Source organism: Leucopleurus acutus (genome assembly GCF_964270905.1).
Source record: "Leucopleurus acutus genome assembly, chromosome: 4".
Lineage (NCBI taxonomy): Eukaryota > Metazoa > Chordata > Mammalia > Artiodactyla > Delphinidae > Leucopleurus > Leucopleurus acutus.
In genome coordinates, this window is record NC_139146.1 from 64250307 (window position 1) to 64269754 (window position 19448).

General features: G+C 37.4%; 1 protein-coding gene across 3 annotated transcripts in view; it reads right to left on the bottom strand.

The window, feature by feature from the left end:
- Window positions 1-545: 545 nt before the first annotated feature.
- The window catches only part of PDS5A (PDS5 cohesin associated factor A), a 136112-nt gene continuing 117209 nt past the window's right edge, over window positions 546-19448 (bottom strand). Inside the window, exons 29-33 of one of the 3 annotated variants that reach the window (XM_082838825.1) lie at window positions 16561-16623; window positions 15679-15824; window positions 14321-14429; window positions 9938-10214; window positions 546-3208 (exon numbers count right to left, since the gene is read on the bottom strand). In XM_082838825.1, coding sequence (XP_082694951.1) covers window positions 3066-3208; window positions 9938-10214; window positions 14321-14429; window positions 15679-15824; window positions 16561-16623 — 738 coding nt within the window. In that variant the 3' untranslated portion in view covers window positions 546-3065. The other 2 variants (XM_082838826.1, XM_082838827.1) reach the window with 2 other exon arrangements.

Consider the following 19448-nt stretch of genomic DNA (forward strand, 5'->3'; position numbering starts at 1 on the left):
TATTTAGGCACACTGCAAAGCTCGTCAGACTGTTGGAGACTTGTTGGTCACCAGTGGTTTCTATTGACAGTTACTCATGTGAATAGAAATATCCCAAGTGTGGAAAGATAATCCCATTCAGGGTAAAATACATAACCAGTCATGATAGCTTCTCTTCTCATTCTGTTCATCTTATTCCAGATACATATATGTAATCTGTTTGCTCTCTGTGAACTAGTTTTTGAACTAAATGTGCATATACAGAATTTGTGATAAATAGATGTATCAATAGCTAGTATGAATGGAAGGCCACTTTTAAGTTCTTAAACAATTTCTAAAATTTCCCAAATGTCCATAAGAATTTATCATCTATTAATTATTATGTTCTCCCTCAGTCACTGTAAGCCAGATCAGAGTAGGTAGTCAGGAAGTTCGAAGGTGGCATTTGATCCCTTATGTGCAAACTCCAGAATCTAAACAAAATATGCAAAGACATTTTATCAGCTTGTGACATACCAAGGGGGTTCATGAATATTCAGGGTTCCACACTACTATATAATGCTGCATTTCTTGGTTTTATTTGAAACAATGCATATTTTTAGCATTTTATGGTAGGATTTTACACTTGTCATTTACACAAATTACAAGGTTCTCTTCAAGTCTTTAAAAATTTTTTTAAAAAATTCAGCCCATGTGCAGCACAAGAATATGCAAAACTACTTTACATTATACACACTTTTTATCAAAGGAGATACAAAATTCTGGCTTGTAGTTTTAGACAAATACAAGAAGCTTCAAACTAGACACAAAGGGTTAACATTAATTCTCAAATGTAAGTCTGCACTTTGTGTTGTATTTCTCTGAGATGTGAATACCAAATTCCTAAGGGATTTTTACTTTTTCCTTTTTCAAAGGAAAAATGACAAGTTTCCCTTATTCAAGTCCCTCCCCATCAGCTCAGTCTATCATCCTACTCTCCCATCCCTTAGTGCCAGATACTTGCTTATATTAAAAAATCAGGGGTGGGCCATTTACATATGTCTGTGGACCAGATCCTTTTAGCTAACTCCTCTCTTGCAAAAATCTAAGCAGCCATAACTGATGGGAATGGTCTGCTACATTATGTTAAATATGACTTCACACTAGGTAATCTAGACAGATATGATGCTGGGTAATTAGTTAAAAGGAGATAATGAGAGACAGAAGGCCCTACCAGTGTGCTTTTTATTGGTGGCAAATTGGTGGCCTTTAAGAATCAAGCTGTCTGATTCTAAGAGAGCTTCAAAATCTAAACAGAACATGCCCACTGATTGCTTGAGGGACCTCTCTGATGCTTATGCATAGGTACTCTTTCAGCATGTCGGAGGCAATATTTTATACTTCTAAAGAGTTATGAAGAGGCAATAAGGAAGAGTAGAGCTCTCTGCCCTTTCAAAGATATTTTCTATCACTGGTATCCACTGTTCCCTAGCCATCATCCAATACTTAAATGTGTATGTATATGCATATTTTAAAAGAATTACCCATCTTTCACTCAGTCAGTATACAGCCAACTCTTGATTACCTATGAGAACATAAGTGACATTTACTACCAGAAAATTTCACATTTAACATAATCTTTTATTTTTGACACAGCTCACGTTCACTGTTTTACATCTCACGTAGACTACAGCCTGTCAAGACCAAGTTATCACACAAACGTTTATGCCCTCGAACCCATGATAGGTATGTGCAAGGACACCTAGCACATTCAGATAGGGCTTGGGGGAAGAGCATAAAGTGGAGAATGGGGGCAGGTGATAACTCTGGGCGTGAGAAAGGACCAATCTCAAGTTCCTCCTGAATTAGCTCTTATGGTATGCCTTCGTTATTTTAATTTTATGATTGATTACTGCAAAATCTAAAACCTGAGGCAGTCACTATTTTATATAGATAATGGAGAGTTGACTGTAATCATGTTCTTTGTTTCTTTATGACTTTAGCCCTTTTACATAAAAAATTTCACAAGAAAACATAATATAAAAAGATTAAAAAAGACTACCATATGACATCTAGAAGCATTTATTTTATGCAAAAAACTTAAATATGAATGTGCACACAAAAAGTGCACACATTACCTATGCTGAACAATGCCAAGAAACAATATATTGATGCAACAGTTGTTTTCTAAAATAAACATAAAAACGGAGCCCGGACTGGCAGACAAAAAGCAAAGCACTTATTTCCCAATAGCACAATGCTGAAAACTGATAGCAATCCTAAACTCCTCCCACTTTCCTTACAAAGCTGCCAGAGTCCAACTATTTAAAAAAATTGACTTTTTTTTTTTACATCAATAATAAAAATCTGGTGACAGACATTATAAAACCAAATGCTGGACAGTCTTTACTCCTTTAAAATTCCAAATATTCCAACATAATCACAGGAGTAAAAACCACTTTAAAGTGATATGCTTTATGAAACAAAAAACAATATGTACATTTATTGCAAATTATATTAAACTAAAATGGAGGGGAAATCAAAATATGAAGTGATATGAAATCAATAATAATTTTAATTATTTTCTCACTCTGATAAAAATCAGAAAGCAACATTTATAAAATTGCCACCACATCACTTTTCATAGCAGGGAACTGAAATCTGTACATCTCATTTTGCAGAAAAGTAGGCAGGCAGAAAGAATTATACATAAAAGTTTCCAAAAGGAAAAACAAAGAAATATTTAATCTGATCTCTTTTCTTCTAAAAAATTAATTCAGTAGACTTCTATTTTTTTCTTGTGTAACATGGGAAATTCCTGGCTCTAAAATTGATGAATTCTCACTGTCAGTGTAAGGACATCCTATTAATTTCTTTAAAATAAAGACTGCAGCATGGAAATTAATGGTGTATTATGCTGTTAAACTCCAGATATGCAGGAACTGGAACCAAGTGTTAAGCAATTTGCTTAATTATTGACTTTTCATAAGAAAAGTCTGGGGGGAGGGTAGAACAGAGTTGCTTTTAGCCTCTCTCTCAAGAGTTTCTGCTGTACATTTCCATCAAAGGACTTGTGGTCAAGTGAAAAAAGGAAGTAATAGCTTTTTTCAGTTTTCAAGGCAGAAAGTGTGTTTTGAAGTTAACTTCATTTTCTGTTCAGGGTCATTCTGAATCCAAGTTTTTGCAGAAGCTAGAGCCTGCTTCTGTTTGGCCTTCATTTTCTCCCTTTGCAAATGAATTTTCTTTTTACCTTGGGGATAGGAGTAGAAGAAAGCAATGTTAGAAAAGATATAAACAGGAAAACAAACCATACACAGATTATTTAATTTCTATAGTTATTATCTAAAATCTGAAAATATTTTTTCATTGTTCATGTGACACTTTAGTTGATTTAGTAATCTTTCCCTAAATTACATAAAAACACAATACCAATGAAGAAGTTTTTATTTTCAACCATTAAGCATTGCTACCCAGTGTCCAATCTGTTTTATTACTACAATAAAACACTAAAAGCTATTTGAAGTAATTGTGATTTTTAATGAATACTTTCAAAATTATGTAGTAGAAAAATTACTAGACAACTGGCAAATAAAAGCAGCAAAATAAGTTCTGTTCTTTAGTGTACTAAAAAAAAGGAGGAAAATTTAGCTTAATTCTGTTAAGAGAAATGCCCCACTGATCCTATTTCCCTAATAGGGAGGGAAAATTATGACCTCTGGAAGCATGAAGTAGTGGGATAGGGTCTCTTTCTCTTCTCCCCTCACCTACTCCTCTCTGGGAGGAGGAAGAACCCATCTAATGGGTGAGAGGGTGGGGGAAGGAAAAACTGAGCATACTGGAATTTGGTCTTGTCTAGATTTCTTCTCCTTTGCCTCCAAAAGGTGTGTTCCGGTCTGCCTGAGGTTGTTCAATTTAGGGGCAAGGCATTAGTAGTTACCTGGCCTATGTCATTTCAGATTTGGGTGGTGGGTGGGGGGGAGTGTGGCTTGTGGGATCTCAGTTCCCCACCAGGGATCGAACCCGAGCCAGGGCAGTGAAAGCCCAGAATACTAACCATTAGGCCACCAGGGAACTCCCTGTCATTCCACATTTTTAATCAGCCACATCAGTATTAAGATGGTATCTCCTTTTTAACAATTCCAAACTTGGGAGAGAAAGATAAGGGGGCTGTTTACTTATATTCCCAAACCCCAACATAACATATACCTTCTAATAAAGATAACAATGCTAACCAAAAAAAGCTAATAAGTGATTAAGATTCTTACATAGTATTAAATTAATTTGTTATAATAGATAAAATTTAATAATATGATATCAAAGAATCCTCTACAAGCTGCCTGCTGCACCTTCAGGAAGCTTCCCTTTACTAGCTCTGAGTCCTCAGTATCTTCCTGGCTGCTCTCACAGACTTTTAAACGATCCAGATCACTGGAAGAATTTCCTGGACTTGATTCTATGTCCCAAAGTGAATCGCCATCACTTCCGAGCACTTGGCTTCTGAAAAATTTCATATTATTTTGATAAAAATTCACTTGTTACTGAAGAATATTCATATTAAACTAATACACGGTTGTTAATACATGAGGAAACACACTTAGGGGATACTTTAAGATACAAACCGATGTGATGTGAGGAAACTCTCAATATACAAATGAGCACAGGAAATCGGGAAATCCTTTGCTTAAAAAAAGTAGAAATTCCAAGATTCTTGAACACTCCAATATTAAGCATAATAAGCAAAACATATTAATCCAAAGATGGGAAAACTATAGTCTGTTATCCTATAGGTAACTTCCTTAAATTCACAGTTTCCCCTTAAGTCCCAAGTTTAAGGACTGTGTCTCCACTGGTGTTAATTGATATTTTCTTTTTCATGGAAGAATTTGGCCTCAAAGATAAAACATACTCAAGAATCAGCAGACCTATAAAAACACATTTTCAATGCAAAATATTTGGAATTGTTTGCCATTTGAATAATAATTCAAAAACAAAAGAAAAACAAGTAAATAACTGAAATGATGATGAATCCTCCATTCCCAAACTCAGGAAGCCAACATTAAGTGTCCAGTTGTTCAGATACTATTTCATGACTATAGTATACAAATGGCTGATTTTCATAAATTTACAGGGTAAATTCAAGGAATTTTCTGAAAAGAAGTAACAATTCCAAATGCAGCCCAAAATATAAACAGGAACATTTATTGGCACGCGCGCGCGCACACACACACACCCCTCTGATGGAATAGATTTACTGCAAAAATCCAGAGGGATCTAAAAATCCTACAGGTAAGTTTACAGGTTAAAATGTATGAACTCCCATATTAAGTAAATTCTATGCCAGGAAATTTCTGTACAGTTTTTGTATTTTGGTGGAATAACATATCTATCCTTGAATTAATAAAGTATATAAGTAGGAGTCATACTAAAAATTATTATTTACCTAATGTCAGTGAGAGGACCTAGTAAGAGGAATTCTAGAGGGGTTACACATAAGTGATTGCTATGGTATTTAAATGACTGTAGAGGCTACCATTTATCAAGGGTCCTACTTTTACAGGGCTGAAGGATTAGTGAGGTTACAAACATAAAGCATCTAGACTGTGGTTGGAATATACTAGGGCCTCAAAAATGGTTTTCATTAATTATTTAATAATAAAGTTGAAATCATACAATATGATGAGTATAAATACCAAGTAATAAAAATGGGCGTTTTCTGGAGGTGGTCCTAGTATATATACAGTGTAGACTGACCGCCTCGAGATCATCTTGTATTCAGACAGGTCTACAAAGGAGCACATGGAGTAAAGAAGGGAGGGTAATGTCAGGAAAGGCTCTTTTCAGATGTTAATGTAGGGACAGTTGTGACCAGCGCAGGAACTGACCATCAGGGAAGTGAGAAAGCAAGCAAGTAAAATGTGTGAAGAATAATGCAAGGTAAAGTGTTAGAAAGCAGGGCCACAGAGAAGCACAAGGGTGCTGGGCCTTATTTCTCAAAGGCTTGCATTCAAGCTTAAAATCCGGGGGTAAACTACTTTAGTGCAGTGATCCAGATCCAGATCTGGTTCCACAATGCAAGGACTCTAGGCTATGCTTCAAGTTGCCAGGGCAGTAAGTGAGCTGTTCCTACCATTCTGGGTTCATCCTTAGCTCAGAAATGTGGTGCTTGGCTCTCAGCTTTGGCAACCCTATTTCTTCTTTTACTAATGAGATGGTTCAAAGTGTAATGATAACCTTAACAGGATGATTCAAGGTGTTATATTAGCTCTGTATTCAGAATTGTTCAATCATGTGGCTTTAACCTGTATCTGATCCTCACCAGGTCTCAGGAAAATACAGGTGAGATGTCAAATCAATCATAGGTAATACCTTTGGTTAATCAAAAGTATGTTTAGAATCTTGTATGAAGGTGAGAGCTATAGTTTCCCATGAAATAAAAATAAAGCTGGCACCTTCAGGATTTTGACCATTCAACGTTTTCTCCTCAAGCTGAAGGATAGTTAGAACAGCTGAATCACAAACAAGGAAGTTTTGTTTTAGTGTGCCTGTCTATTCCATCGCTTGGTGGTTACTATACCTTAAAACATTTCCTTTTACACATTAAGAGAAAAAGAAAATAATAGAGTTGTGAACGTTCATAGTTTAAAGGAGAAACATAACCGCAGCTGCCACTGTTAGCAGTACAGTAAGGCGATTAATAAGGGACACAGCCTGGATTCAAAACCCTGTTCTGTGTAGCACTGGCCAGGTGGCCTGAGAAAGTAATTTTTTTAGGTCTAACCCCCTTATCTCTAACATAGGGTTGTACTTGCTTCATAATGATTGTTGGCAAGGCAAATATACATTCAACAACCTTTCCTTATTATCACTATTATTTCTACCAATATATATGCCAAGCACCATTGCAAATACCCCATACATTATTCTACCTAATATTCACTACGGTCTTTCAATGTTCTTATAGCATTAGGGGCTTCACTTAAGTTTGCCACTTGAATTCAAGAACATCTGATCTCTCTTTGTTTTTTCCCTCTCTGAAGCTAAAATACTTTAGCTTTTGTTTGCATGAACTCTGAAATAGGTTAAAAAGATGACTATAGTTGTTTGGTTTAACCTATGATTATTTTAAATAAACCAGCTTCTTATGTAATAATTATAAATAATAAACTATATGCAAAGATTTTCCATTTCATGGAAACTACCACATATATTAACTACATTAGCTATTTAAAATATGGAAGTAAATATATTTTCAAAGCATCCTCTGTTAAACTAGTTTTGTGTGCAGGTATAGTTCCTGTAGAATTAAGACTTAATTTTACCTTAAAGTACAATATAGTGTGGACTCCAGAGTGATGCTGCCTGGTTTTAATGCTGCCTCCGCTATGTATATAAGCAAAGGGACCAAAAGCTACATGGACTCTCTATTCCTGGTTCTCTCCTCTTTATAAACTGGGGATAATGATAGTACTTACCCATGTAGAGATGTTTTAAGCATTTAATAGGTTAACAAAGAGCTTAGAATTGAGCCTGGCTCATAATAAGCATTATATTAGTGTTAGCTATTATTCATCTTATGTAGCAATTTTTTAAGTGAAATAAAATATATGTAACATAAATCACTGCCATTCATCTCTAGAATATTTTCATCTTCCAACTGAAACTCTGTACCCATTAAATAGTAATGCCTATTCTCTCCTCCCGCTCTCCCTGGCAACTACCTCATTCTGTCTGTATGAATTTGACTACTCTCGTATCTCACAGAAGTGGAGTCATACAGTATTTGCCCTTTGGGGTCTGGTTTATTTCACTTAGCATAATGTCCTTAAGGCCCATCCATATTGTGGCATAAGTCAGAATTTCATTGTTTTACATAGTAATAATAAAATAATTCTTATACTTTTATCAATCAGTAGACTTAAAGTGAAAGTTTTCTGCTCTATTCTGGAATTGACAAGCTGGAGAAATATATTCTTTGAGGGCGAGAACCTGTCCATTTTGGATACTTTTGTACTGCCAACATCCAGCGCAATGCTGGCAGTTTAATCTGTCTGTATTTGTTAGAAGAACAAATGAGAAGTATAAGGAACAATACTCATTGGTTAGTTTCAGAATGTCCTTCTATGTTTTGTTAGCCACGAATTAGTAGTCAATAATTCAACCAGAAGTTTCTGAAATATGTGTGCAAAGTCTTTGATCTGTTTTACTGAAGTACAGTGTTATCATGAACACCAAATTTAACCATCTAACTTCACTGAGAATATAAAACCATCAAAGAATTCTATATTTTGGATAACACATTGCCCAACTGATCTACTAAATGGCATACTTAAGACTTCTAAGGTGTCTTTTCACTCTTGAAAAAGATGTTTTAAGAGTTTTAAAAAGGCCCAAGGCCATTTTTAATCAACACCAGTCTCTGGCATGTAAGCCATTTTTGTTGGTTTGTTTAATGCTTTGGGGGCAAATGGTGTAACTAAAAGCAGAGCAATGGGTTTTACAATGCTCAATTTCAGAGACAAGGTTGGTTGCTACTGAAAACGTTTTCAGGGTCCAAGTGAGTGCCTGCATATTTTGGTTAGATGTCAAAAGGACAGCACATGAGAGGTAAGGTCAGGTGGCCTGGGTGTGATGATCAGTACTATTTTATGTGGGTGAGGAATGGCTAGAATTCTAGAAACCCTTAAGAGAAGTCTGGCAATCTCCAACGAAATTTGTTCAGCTTTTGTATAACTAAAAATATAGTAAGAGGTAAAGCAATTAGAATTCAAAACAATGGTTAAAATAATTACTGAGCATTTAGCCTGTACAAGGCATTTTGTTAAGTGCTTTATATTTAATGACCATTTAATTCTTGGAACAGTCCTTTGAGGAAGGTATTATTATACTGCCTTAATGATGAAGAAAAGGAGGCCGAGGTTAAGTATGTTGTTCCAGGTCAAAGGTCCAGGTTTGAGGAGAAAAATAATAAATTTGCCCCCAATACTGGCTTTCCTTACTACACTTTTAGTCCATAAAAGTAGAAATGACTAAGTAGAAGAAACACCCATTACTTAGTCAGGTTTGGGCCTGGATCAGCTGCCATGAGATGTTGAAAAAGGTACTCAGAGACACTTAAAATGTAAGAAAATTTAGTAGCTTCAAACTTCCAAATTTCAAAAATGGTAATTTTAAAAAATGTACTTACAAACACGTATGCCTTAGCAACACTGTACTTTATAAAAATATTGAAGCAGGATGGTGAGGGTGTCCTGACATGATCAGAGCTGGTTCTTTCCTAGAAGGAACTCAGAATCTTACAATCTAATTCAGGGGGGAGATGAATTAGGTATAGGTATATAAGGAAAAAGAAGCAGTGTAGAGCTAAGTTCTAATTGTAGACCAAGTAAGGAGCCAACTTCTAGATCTCATTGGGGCACCACTGTTACAGTGTGGAAAATCTGAAATCCCAACACAAACATGATCAAAGATGAGTAGCTGTGAGGGAGGGTGGGGGAGAGGTAAGTTGCTGACTTATATTAAAATTTACTGTAACAAGTGGAAATAAAGAGCATGCCATGACATCTATCTATTCCACTCTGGGATCTCTGTATCAAAAAGGTAGCCGTTTATATTTAGAAAACCCCGTGCAACTATGTGAGGGACACCAAGACAATGTTATCCTTGCTAATAAATAGAAACATCAAAAACCATATCCTAATTAAAAATTAACCAAAGAAAAAAGGAGATCTTTCTTCAAATTGTTGTCCTGAAAGTTATGAGATAAAAGCAAATGCCACCATAACTTACTCAGGAAAACCAGGGGCAGTTTTCACTCCCAAATGCCTAGGTGTTTGGGGGTGACTGGCAACTAAGATTAAAACAAGATGTCTAAATTCAAAGTTCAGAAAGAACGGTGTACGTTACCTTTGTAAGTCAATTTGTCTCTCTGCTGGTGCTGCCTTTTTGGCTATGTCTTGCAGTTTGGGTGCTTTGGCATTACCTGCTTCCAAACCTCCAGGGCTTTCCTGATTGACTGCGGCTCTCTTTCTTCCCTTGCTAAGAGGTTTATTTATATCATCATTTCTGGTTGCATTGCCCTGAGATTCAGACTTGGGTCGACGTCCTCTCCTGGGTTTTGAAGGGGCAGGTGGTCCTGATTCATCTACTTTCTCATCTGTTTTTTGTTGGATATTCTCTGCACCAGCTGCTGTTACTGTTCTTTTCTTTCCTCGGTCACTGCTGATGTTGCCCTGGGCAGCCTGATCAGAATTAATCTCCTAAAAGAGCAGAAAACAATTATATGAACATAAATTCCTTAAATATCACTGATCTATACTACAAAGAAGCATTCTGCAAGTATTTTAAAAGAGTTGGAATTCCAGGGCTTCTGATTAACTGCTTACATCCCATGAAGAATGTAAACTCCTCAAGGATAAGGACTGAATGAGGTGCCTACCATAGTGCTTGGCATATATAATATACTCAATAAATGCTTACTAAGGTGCATAGGCAGTTATATAAGAGAAAACCTACTCAGTTTTGCTTTCACAGCCATTTTAAATGACAAGGTCCTTTTTATTGTGGTATGCTCTTAATGTATCACTTTTCAAAAGAGGGGGGAATGTTTTCATAATTCAATGTTATTTTCTTTCTCTATGATGCATCTGACTATAATAATCTTTGTAGTTCTGTGACACAAAGTTCTTTAATATCTCACTCCACTCATTCATTCTAACTTTTGTCTCTTCTTTATCAATCATTAACCTTCTACTTTTTTCTGAGCATTCTCTTTTTTCCTCTGTTTGGCATATATATTACATATTGTCATCTAAAATGTTCAAAGTAATAAAATTCCATTTTAATATGAGACATAATGGACATTAGGAGGAATAATAGTTTTCAGAATGAAAGTGACCTTTATATGTATGATATTTAGGAGTCAATTATAATAATTTTAACTGATTCAAGGGAAACAAAGGAACACTATCCTCACCCAAAAAGTGACTTTATCTTTTCAATTAATTAATTAATTTTCATTTCCCCAAAAAATGTTTTCAATGACCAGGGAAACACATAAATCTTTCATGTTTCAAGAAAATTTACTTAAATGAAAACTCGTGAACGTAGTATCTTAAGTTAGAAAATCCACAAATCAGTGTTTCACGTTGAGGATTAACATTAAAGTAAACCCTATCTTAAGAGACAGTATCAGAGCCTTTAACATGGGCAGCTAGACTTAAATCCATCCTTCCAGGATGATGAGCTAATGACTCCTACTTCTTTCACCCTCTTGGGATGTGGAGAGTCGTGTTACAAAAATCATCAAAAGGGAACAAGAGTAAGGTGGGCCACAGGATTTAAACTGTAAAACAATACAAAATGGATCAGAGAAAAGATATGCGAAGGCACCCTGGAGAAAGATGGAGATTCCTGGGCAAAATAAGAAGGGTCAATAAAAACTAAGTGTGGTTAAACTTGAAGTAGAAACCATTCAACTGAATGCCTGTTAGGTGCAGTGGCTGCTGGGCATAGATTGGGGAACAAAACTCTTATTTTTCCTGTCCTCAAACAGATTAGCATAGTAGGTGACTAATTTTTTAAAGAGTAAACAAACATTTAAGTACAGATTACCCTAAATGCTAAGAGATTAAAGAAAAGGGCATTCAGGAAAAAAAAAAAAAAAACAGGAAGCATCAATTTCTCATTGGTTCTTCTGGGGAATATTAATTAAATAATATCAAAGCAGGACTTATCACATGAAAAGTGAAGTATTTTAGACAGATGGAAGAGGCAGCATGAAGTACCTGAAGAAGGAAAGAGCTTGGAAGATTGAAGGAACTTGAAGTGATGTGAGACTGGTATAAGGTAGGAGAAGCAGGCATGGGCCAGATCATGAATGCCTTATGGGACATGTAAGAAATCTGATCTTATTGTAAGTGGTGATAAAAGTCATTGATGGACTTTAAACAGAGGACAAACATAATCCAGATTATATTTTAAAAAGATCACACTGGCTGCTATATTTGGTGATGAGATTGGAAGGGAGCAAGAATGTTAACAAGAAGGTAGAACTACTACAGTATCAGACGTTGAGTTAGGGAGTTCCCTGGTGGCCTAGTGGTTAGGATTCCAGGCTTTCACTACCATGGCTTGGGTTCAATCCCTGGTTGGCGAATTTCCTGCAAGGCGCATGGCATGGCCAAAAAAAAAAAAGTTGAGTTAAACAAGAAAAACATAATTTAAAAACGGGCAAATATGAACAGGCAGTTCACACAAGAGTACATCCAAACGGTCAACAAAAATACTGATCATCAGAGAAATATAAATTAAAACAATAGTGGGGCATTAGTTTTGATACTTTAAACTGAAAAAAATTCAAAAGAACTATAAACCTGTTGTTAGTGGGTATACAGAGAAAAAGTACCCTGCTGGTAGAAATGTCAAGTGTTCTAATTTTCGAAGAAAACAATATGAAAATATCTAAAATCTCTAGTATATTTACTCCTTGACCTGGCATTCCCACTACTAGAACTTATTAGCCCCTAGAAATAAAATCACCAGTAAATTTAATGCAACATTGTAGTGACAAAGAACAGGGAAAGGAAGTATTTATGTGTATACAAACATGAAAATGATAACACTGTAGAGAAAAAATGGAACACACAGATAAGGATGTTTAAAAGGGGAAAAAAAGACTATTAAATGTCATGCACATGATCATATTTACACATTTATGAACATTACATTTATGTGCATATGTATAAAGAACTCATGCAAAAGCCAAATGAAGAGGAAATCAGTTGTCAGCTGTAGGCATGAAGAAATAGAAGACTCTAAAGGGCAACACTGGTGGTATTGCCTGCCTGCTCCACAGAATGTTAATGTGTTATTTCTTCTTTTAACCACCTCCCTTATTCATTCTTCATATTACCATTTGATTTTGCTCACAGAGTAAATAATAGGAGAAAATGTTCTGATTTGTAAACATGGATATACAATTTGCTGGATAATTTTTATATACGTAACTAATAAATTGGTTTATGCATCAATCTCTTTGAGAAATTGGTTACCAAGAAACACTCTCTTAGATCTTTATCTTCTTTCAGTACAACAAGATAGTGTTTTGAGACTGCAAGACTGAGAACCAGACCCTGGAAAGAAATGACCGTATCAACTTCTGGGAGATCTGACTGGGAAGCTATCAGGCTTTTGTCAAAATACAACCCCAGTCTCTTCAGGCAACAGTGAATCTGTTAAACATTCTTTGGAAGTATGAAAAAGTTAAAACAGTGTTTGGAACAATATAATATTACAGATCAATCAAAGTAATATTTTGGCCCCTCAGAAATTAGAATTTAAATGTCCAATTTATCTTCTATACAATTCTACAGCAGAGGTTGAAAAGGTTATAGATAGATGTTTGTACTAGATAAATATTTGCATCCCTGTACCACCTCTTAATACATATTATAAGCATGTTTATGTATCTGTGGCAATATGCATATCTGCATCTAAGCATGATTATGTTCAATGTTTAATTCTATAGAAGGATCCCACAATATCTAAATCTACTGGTTTCTGAATTCTAAGAGTTTTGAAAGTGAGAGGTTCCCTGTTACCTGAGTTTACTGACATAATGAAGTTCAGATAGCAAACAGCAAGAGTATGGATAGTCAGAGACTGACCTAAAAAATGTATCCTTACCTATTTAGTTTGAATTCAGATGATAATTTTGGATAGGAAAAGTTCAGCTACTGTGGAATAACTGTATAGTCCCATATTTTATGTACCTGAGGATAACTCCTAAAACATTTGATAATACCATAAATATATGGGGGGTAAAAAAAAAGTATGTCAAGAACATGATTCTATAGAAAAAGAAATAATAGTATTAGGTCATTCTTACTGAGGCAAGTTATCCTCCTACCAATGTTATACTCCTTTCTGTCCTGCCAAAAAATTAAGAATATCGGGGGCCACAGTTAAAAGATACACCATCAAAGAATGCAGCTGTTAAATAAAAACTCAAACATATTTTAAAAGGTCAGCTCATTAAGTTTAACTTAAAACAACGACAACAGAAACAGTGTTGATCCCTGGTGGGAGTCAATGAAGTTTTGAAAACAAGGTCTCAAAACACTTCAGTTCCTATTCTTTCAAGGTATTGGGAGAAGGTGACCACACAAACTCTGGTAAATGAAGACAGTGGACAAAGAATCACTTCTGTAGAGTGGAAGCCCAGTAAGTATAGCAGGGGGTGGTATACACACAGGTATAGTATGTAGTATATATTAATGTGTAGACTGTGGGTTTCTTACCCCATCATAAAATTGTAATAAGAATCTCCATGGGAAAAACCCACTTGTTAAATTTTAAAATTTACCTTATTCTTTACTGGGTCAATATTCTTTACAGGTGTCACAGAAATAATTCTCACAGGGTTCTCTTCATTTTCACTAACTCCAGTTTCTGCTGCCTCTGAACTCTGTTCCCTGTTGAAGAGAAATAAACCAAAGCTTCTTTATTTCACCATATGAATAGGAAGTGCACTCTCTCACTATACCAATAAGGAAAGAGGCTTAGGCTGATTTAGAAGCCTGGCCAAGTGAAGCAACGTTAACAAGACTCAGATCTTCTGTGGTTACAGACTACTGCTCTACTATATCAAGTTTTGGATTTCCATCTTACCTTACTAATGTAAGACAGAAATGACTGCCTAAAACCACCAGATAGAAAGCGTAGTTGACAAGGAACAAACAACACAACTATTCTATAAGCCTATCTGTTGGGGGGTGGAAAACCCTAAAACAAAGCAAAAATACAAAAGATGAGCGTATAGTTTTCTCCAGTCTGTGTTCTTAATGCTCTGCAAGGGAAGGGGCTGCAAGAAGAGGCCATAGGGGAGGTGTCTGACCCCCACCATCTATGTAAACCACAGATGTTCCACGTTAATTTTTTAATATTTTGGGATTCTACTGCTAAAAATGTGTTTAAAACACCACCACTGAATTTATGCTTAAAATTTCATGATTTAGAATAAAATCTTTAAAAGCCTCAATATTTAGTGTTGGTAAGAGTAGGGTCAGATGGAAATTTTTATGCAGTAGCTAAGACAGTAAACACTTGACAGTAAACACTTCCATGTTAAACATGGAATCTTTTAAATAAATATTTATTTGGTTGTGTCAGGTCTTAGTTGTTGGAATGCAAACTCTTAGTTGCAGCATGTGGGATCTAGTTCCCTGACAAGGGATCGAACCTGGGCCCCCTGCATTGGGAGCACGGTCTTAGCCACCGGACCACCAGGGAAGTCCCAAACATGGAATCTTTAATAAGTGGAAAATGTTATTAACAATGTTATCTCTACTCATGCTATACTAATTTTGAGTTAAAAATTAAAAAGCATATAAATTAAATTTATTTAAAGAGTTACATTTTCAGTTCTCCTAAGTGTTAAATTTAAACACAGACACACACTTCCATGTAAATTAGTTTTAGTATATTACTAATTCTTACGTTTTTCCATTTAACTTTTCTACACATTTAGAATGCTAAACAGTTTCAAAATGTGTACTACACTCTCAATTTCCATCATTAATTATACTAAAATTTAGCACTACTGTTTTTTACTAAGATGTTTCCTAAAGTCCATTTTTGTGATACAGTGCTTTAAGAAAAGAAACTGAAAGATGAACCAAGTAGTGAGTGATAGTAACAAAAACAATTGGAGAAAAAAATTGCCTTGATCGATTTCCGGTGGAAGGGTTCAGCTCTGAATTTACATTAATATTGCTTCCAGTCTCAGCTCCAGTGCTTCTAACATATGGTTTCCTTCCCGTTGCTGATAAAGGCTTGTTTACCGCACCTAGTACTCCAGCAGGTTTTGGCTAAAAATTACATATACGCATGTTATTTTATACCTTACTGAAAGGAATACATACAAATTTAGACACATGTAAGGGATACTGTTTCGCTTACAGCCAGGAATTGTTGTTGCTTTGGAAAGTTAAATCCTAAATTTATTAGAAATGATAATTCTGTAAAACTATATCTAAACATAATTACAAATCAAAAGCATTACCTCTACTTAAAAATAACTACGCAATATTTAATTATTCCTGTTGCTCAATCAAAACAAAGTGTCCCTAAAACAGTGAAATACATAATAATTAAGACACAATAAAATGTCTTACAGGTAAACTACTGAGTATATATAGTAATAGTTTAGACACTGTTTATCAAATACTAAATTTTCCTTTGCTCTTTTAGATGTCATATTACCTTTATAGAATATAAACTGTCTAACTTATTAGTACTTTAAAATTATCTTTATCTTACACATCTAAATTTATTATATCATTTTTCAGGGAAATCTGCTTTGTGAATTCTAAATAACTTGAAGCCTATCAGTACTGGTGAGAACACATGGTTGTAATTCTAAAGTGGTCCATGGCAAAAAAAAAAAGCCTGAGAGAACAAATGCTTTAGATGCTATAATCCACAACATGATCCCTAAGAATCAGGAACTATAAAATCTGAGGGACATTTAAAGGTTATTTCTAAGAATAGCAGAAGTAATATGCACATGAGATAAAGATCCCCCAATTATCTAGTACATAATACCTTTCCTGTTAACAGAAGTACTCTTGTCTCTTCTGAAATATAACTCTTGTCATTACAGAAGTCCTATCAAAAAAACAAACAAAAAAAAGTAAACATATTTTTATTGTCCATACAAGACTTCAAGGCATTCTGCTTTACCATAACAGTTTCATTTGTGCTAAGAAACATATCAAACCATCAAAGCATATTTCATGAACCATACCATAAGTCTAGTTTTAAAATTAACTCAGTGACACACAAGACTTAGTCAAATGTCAGATATAAATTACTTAAATCACATTTTTTTTTGGCAGTGCCACGTGGCTTGCAGGAGCCTAGTTCCCTGACCAGGAATTGAATCCAGGCCATAGTCGGTGAAAGCACGGAGTCCTAACCACTGGAATGCCAGGGAATTCCCTTAAATCACATTTTAAATAAAACTCATTTCTATTCTTTCATATGGTTCAGGGCAAACAGTCTCCAGTTTATTCAATGAACTATGTTCTCCACTCTATTATAAAATTTACTTTTTAAAAAAATTTATTTGGCCACACCACGTGGCACACGCGATCTTAGTTCCCCGACCAGGGACTGAAGCCACGCCTCCTGCAGTGGAAGCACAGAGTCTTAAGCTCTGGACTGCCAGGGAAGTCCCTAAAATTTACTTCTTTGGGGCTCCCAAAGCATCCAAAATGGTACTATGCATATATCAGGCACTTAATATTCACTAAAAGAACCCCACACAGATTAGAGGAGACTTCCGGGAAGATGGCGGAAGAGTAAGACGCGGAGATCACCTTCCTCCCCACAGATACACCAGAAATACATCTACGCGTGGAACAACTCCTACGGAGCACCTACTGAACGCTGGCAGAAGACCTCAGACGTCCCAAAAGGCAAGGAACCCCCCACGTACCTGGTTAGGGCAAAAGAAAAAACTAAACAGAGACAAAAGGATAGGGACGGGTCCTGCACCAGCGGGAGAGAGCTGTGAAGGAGGAAAAGTGTCCACACACTAGGAAGCCCCTTCGCGGGTGGAGACTTCGGGAGGCGGAGTGGGGGAGCTTGGGAGCCGCGGAGGAGAGCACAGCAGCAGGGGTGCGGAGGGCAAAGCGGACAGATTCCAGCGCAGAGGATCGGGCCGACCGGAACTCGCCAGCCGAGAGGCTTGTCTGCTCGCCCGCCGGGGCGGGCGGAACTGGAAGCTGAGGCTCCGGCTTTTGTCGGAGCGCCGGGAGAGGACTGAGGTTGGCGGCGTGAACACAGCCTGCAGGGCGTTGGTGCACCGCGGCTAGCCGGGAGAGAGTCCGGGGAAAAGCCTGGACCTGCCGAAGAGGCAAGAGACTTTGACGTCCCTCTTTGTTTCCTGGTGCACCAGGAGAGAGGATTAAGAACGCTGCTTGAGAGAGCTCCAGGGACGGGCACGAGCCGCGGCTAAAAGTGCGGAGCCCAGAGACAGACATGAGACGCTAGGGCCGCTGCTGCCGCCACCAGGAGGCCTGTGTGCGAACACAGGTCACTAGCCACACGCCCTTCCGGGGAGCCTGTGCAGCCCGCCACTGCCAGGGTCCCGGGATCCAGGGACAACTCCCCCGGGAGAACGCACGGCGCGCCTCACGCCGGCCTCTGCCGACGCAGGCCCGCCCCACACTCCGTGACCCTCCCTACCCCCGGGCCTGAGTGAGCCAGAGCCTCCGAATCAGCGGCTCCTTTAACCCCGTCCTGTCTGAGCAAAGAACAGATGCCCTCCGGCGACCTACACGCACAGGCGGGGCCAAATCCAAAGCTGAGCCCCTGGGAACTGTGAGAACAAAGAAGAGAAAGGGAAGTCCCTCCCAGCAGCCTCAGAAGCAGCGAATTAAAGCTCCACAATCAACTTGATATACCCTGCATCTGTGGAATACCTGAATAGACAACGAATCATCCCAAATTAAGGAGCCCTGTGGATGAAAGGCTCTTGGTGCTGCAGCCAGGAGTCAGTGCTGTGCCTCTGAGGTGGGAGAGCCAACTTCAGGACACTGGTCCACAAGAGGCCTCCCAGCTGCACATAATATCAAACAGCAAAAATCTCCGAGAGATCTCCATCACAACGCCAGCACCCAGCTTCACTCAACGACCAGCAAGCTACAGTGCTGGACTCCTATGCCAAACAACTAGCAAGACAGGAACACAACCCCACCCATTAGCAGAGAGGCTGCCCAAAATCATAATAAGTCTACAGACACCCCAAAACACACCACCAGACGTGGACCTGCCCACCAGAAAGACAAGATCCAGCCTCATCCATCAGAACACAGGCACTAGTACCCTCCACCAGGAAGCCTACACAACCCACTGAACCAACCTTAGCCACTGGGGACAGACACAAAAAACGACAGGAACTACGAACCTTCAGCCTGCAAAAAAGGAGACCCCAAACACAGTAAGATAAGCAAAATGAAAAGACAGAAAAACACACCGCAGATGAAGGAGCAAGATAAAAACCCACCAGACCTAACAAATGAAGAGGAAATAGGCAGTCTACCTGAAAAAGAATTCAGAATAATGATAGTAAGGTTGATCCGAAATCTTGGAGATAGAATGGACAATAGAATGGACAAAATGCAAGAATCAGTTAACAAGGACCTAGAAGAACTAAAGATGAAACAAGCAACGATGAACAACACAATAAATGAAATTAAAAGTACTCTAGATGGGATCAATAGCAGAATAACTGAGGCAGAAGAACGGATAAGTGACCTGGAAGATAAAATAGTGGAAATAACTACTGCAGAGCAGAATAAAGAAAGAAGAATGAAAAGAACTGAGGACAGTCTCAGAGACCTCTGGGACAACATTAAACGCACCAACATTCGAATTATAGGGGTTCCAGAAGAAGAAGAGAAAAAGAAAGGGCCTGAGAAAATATT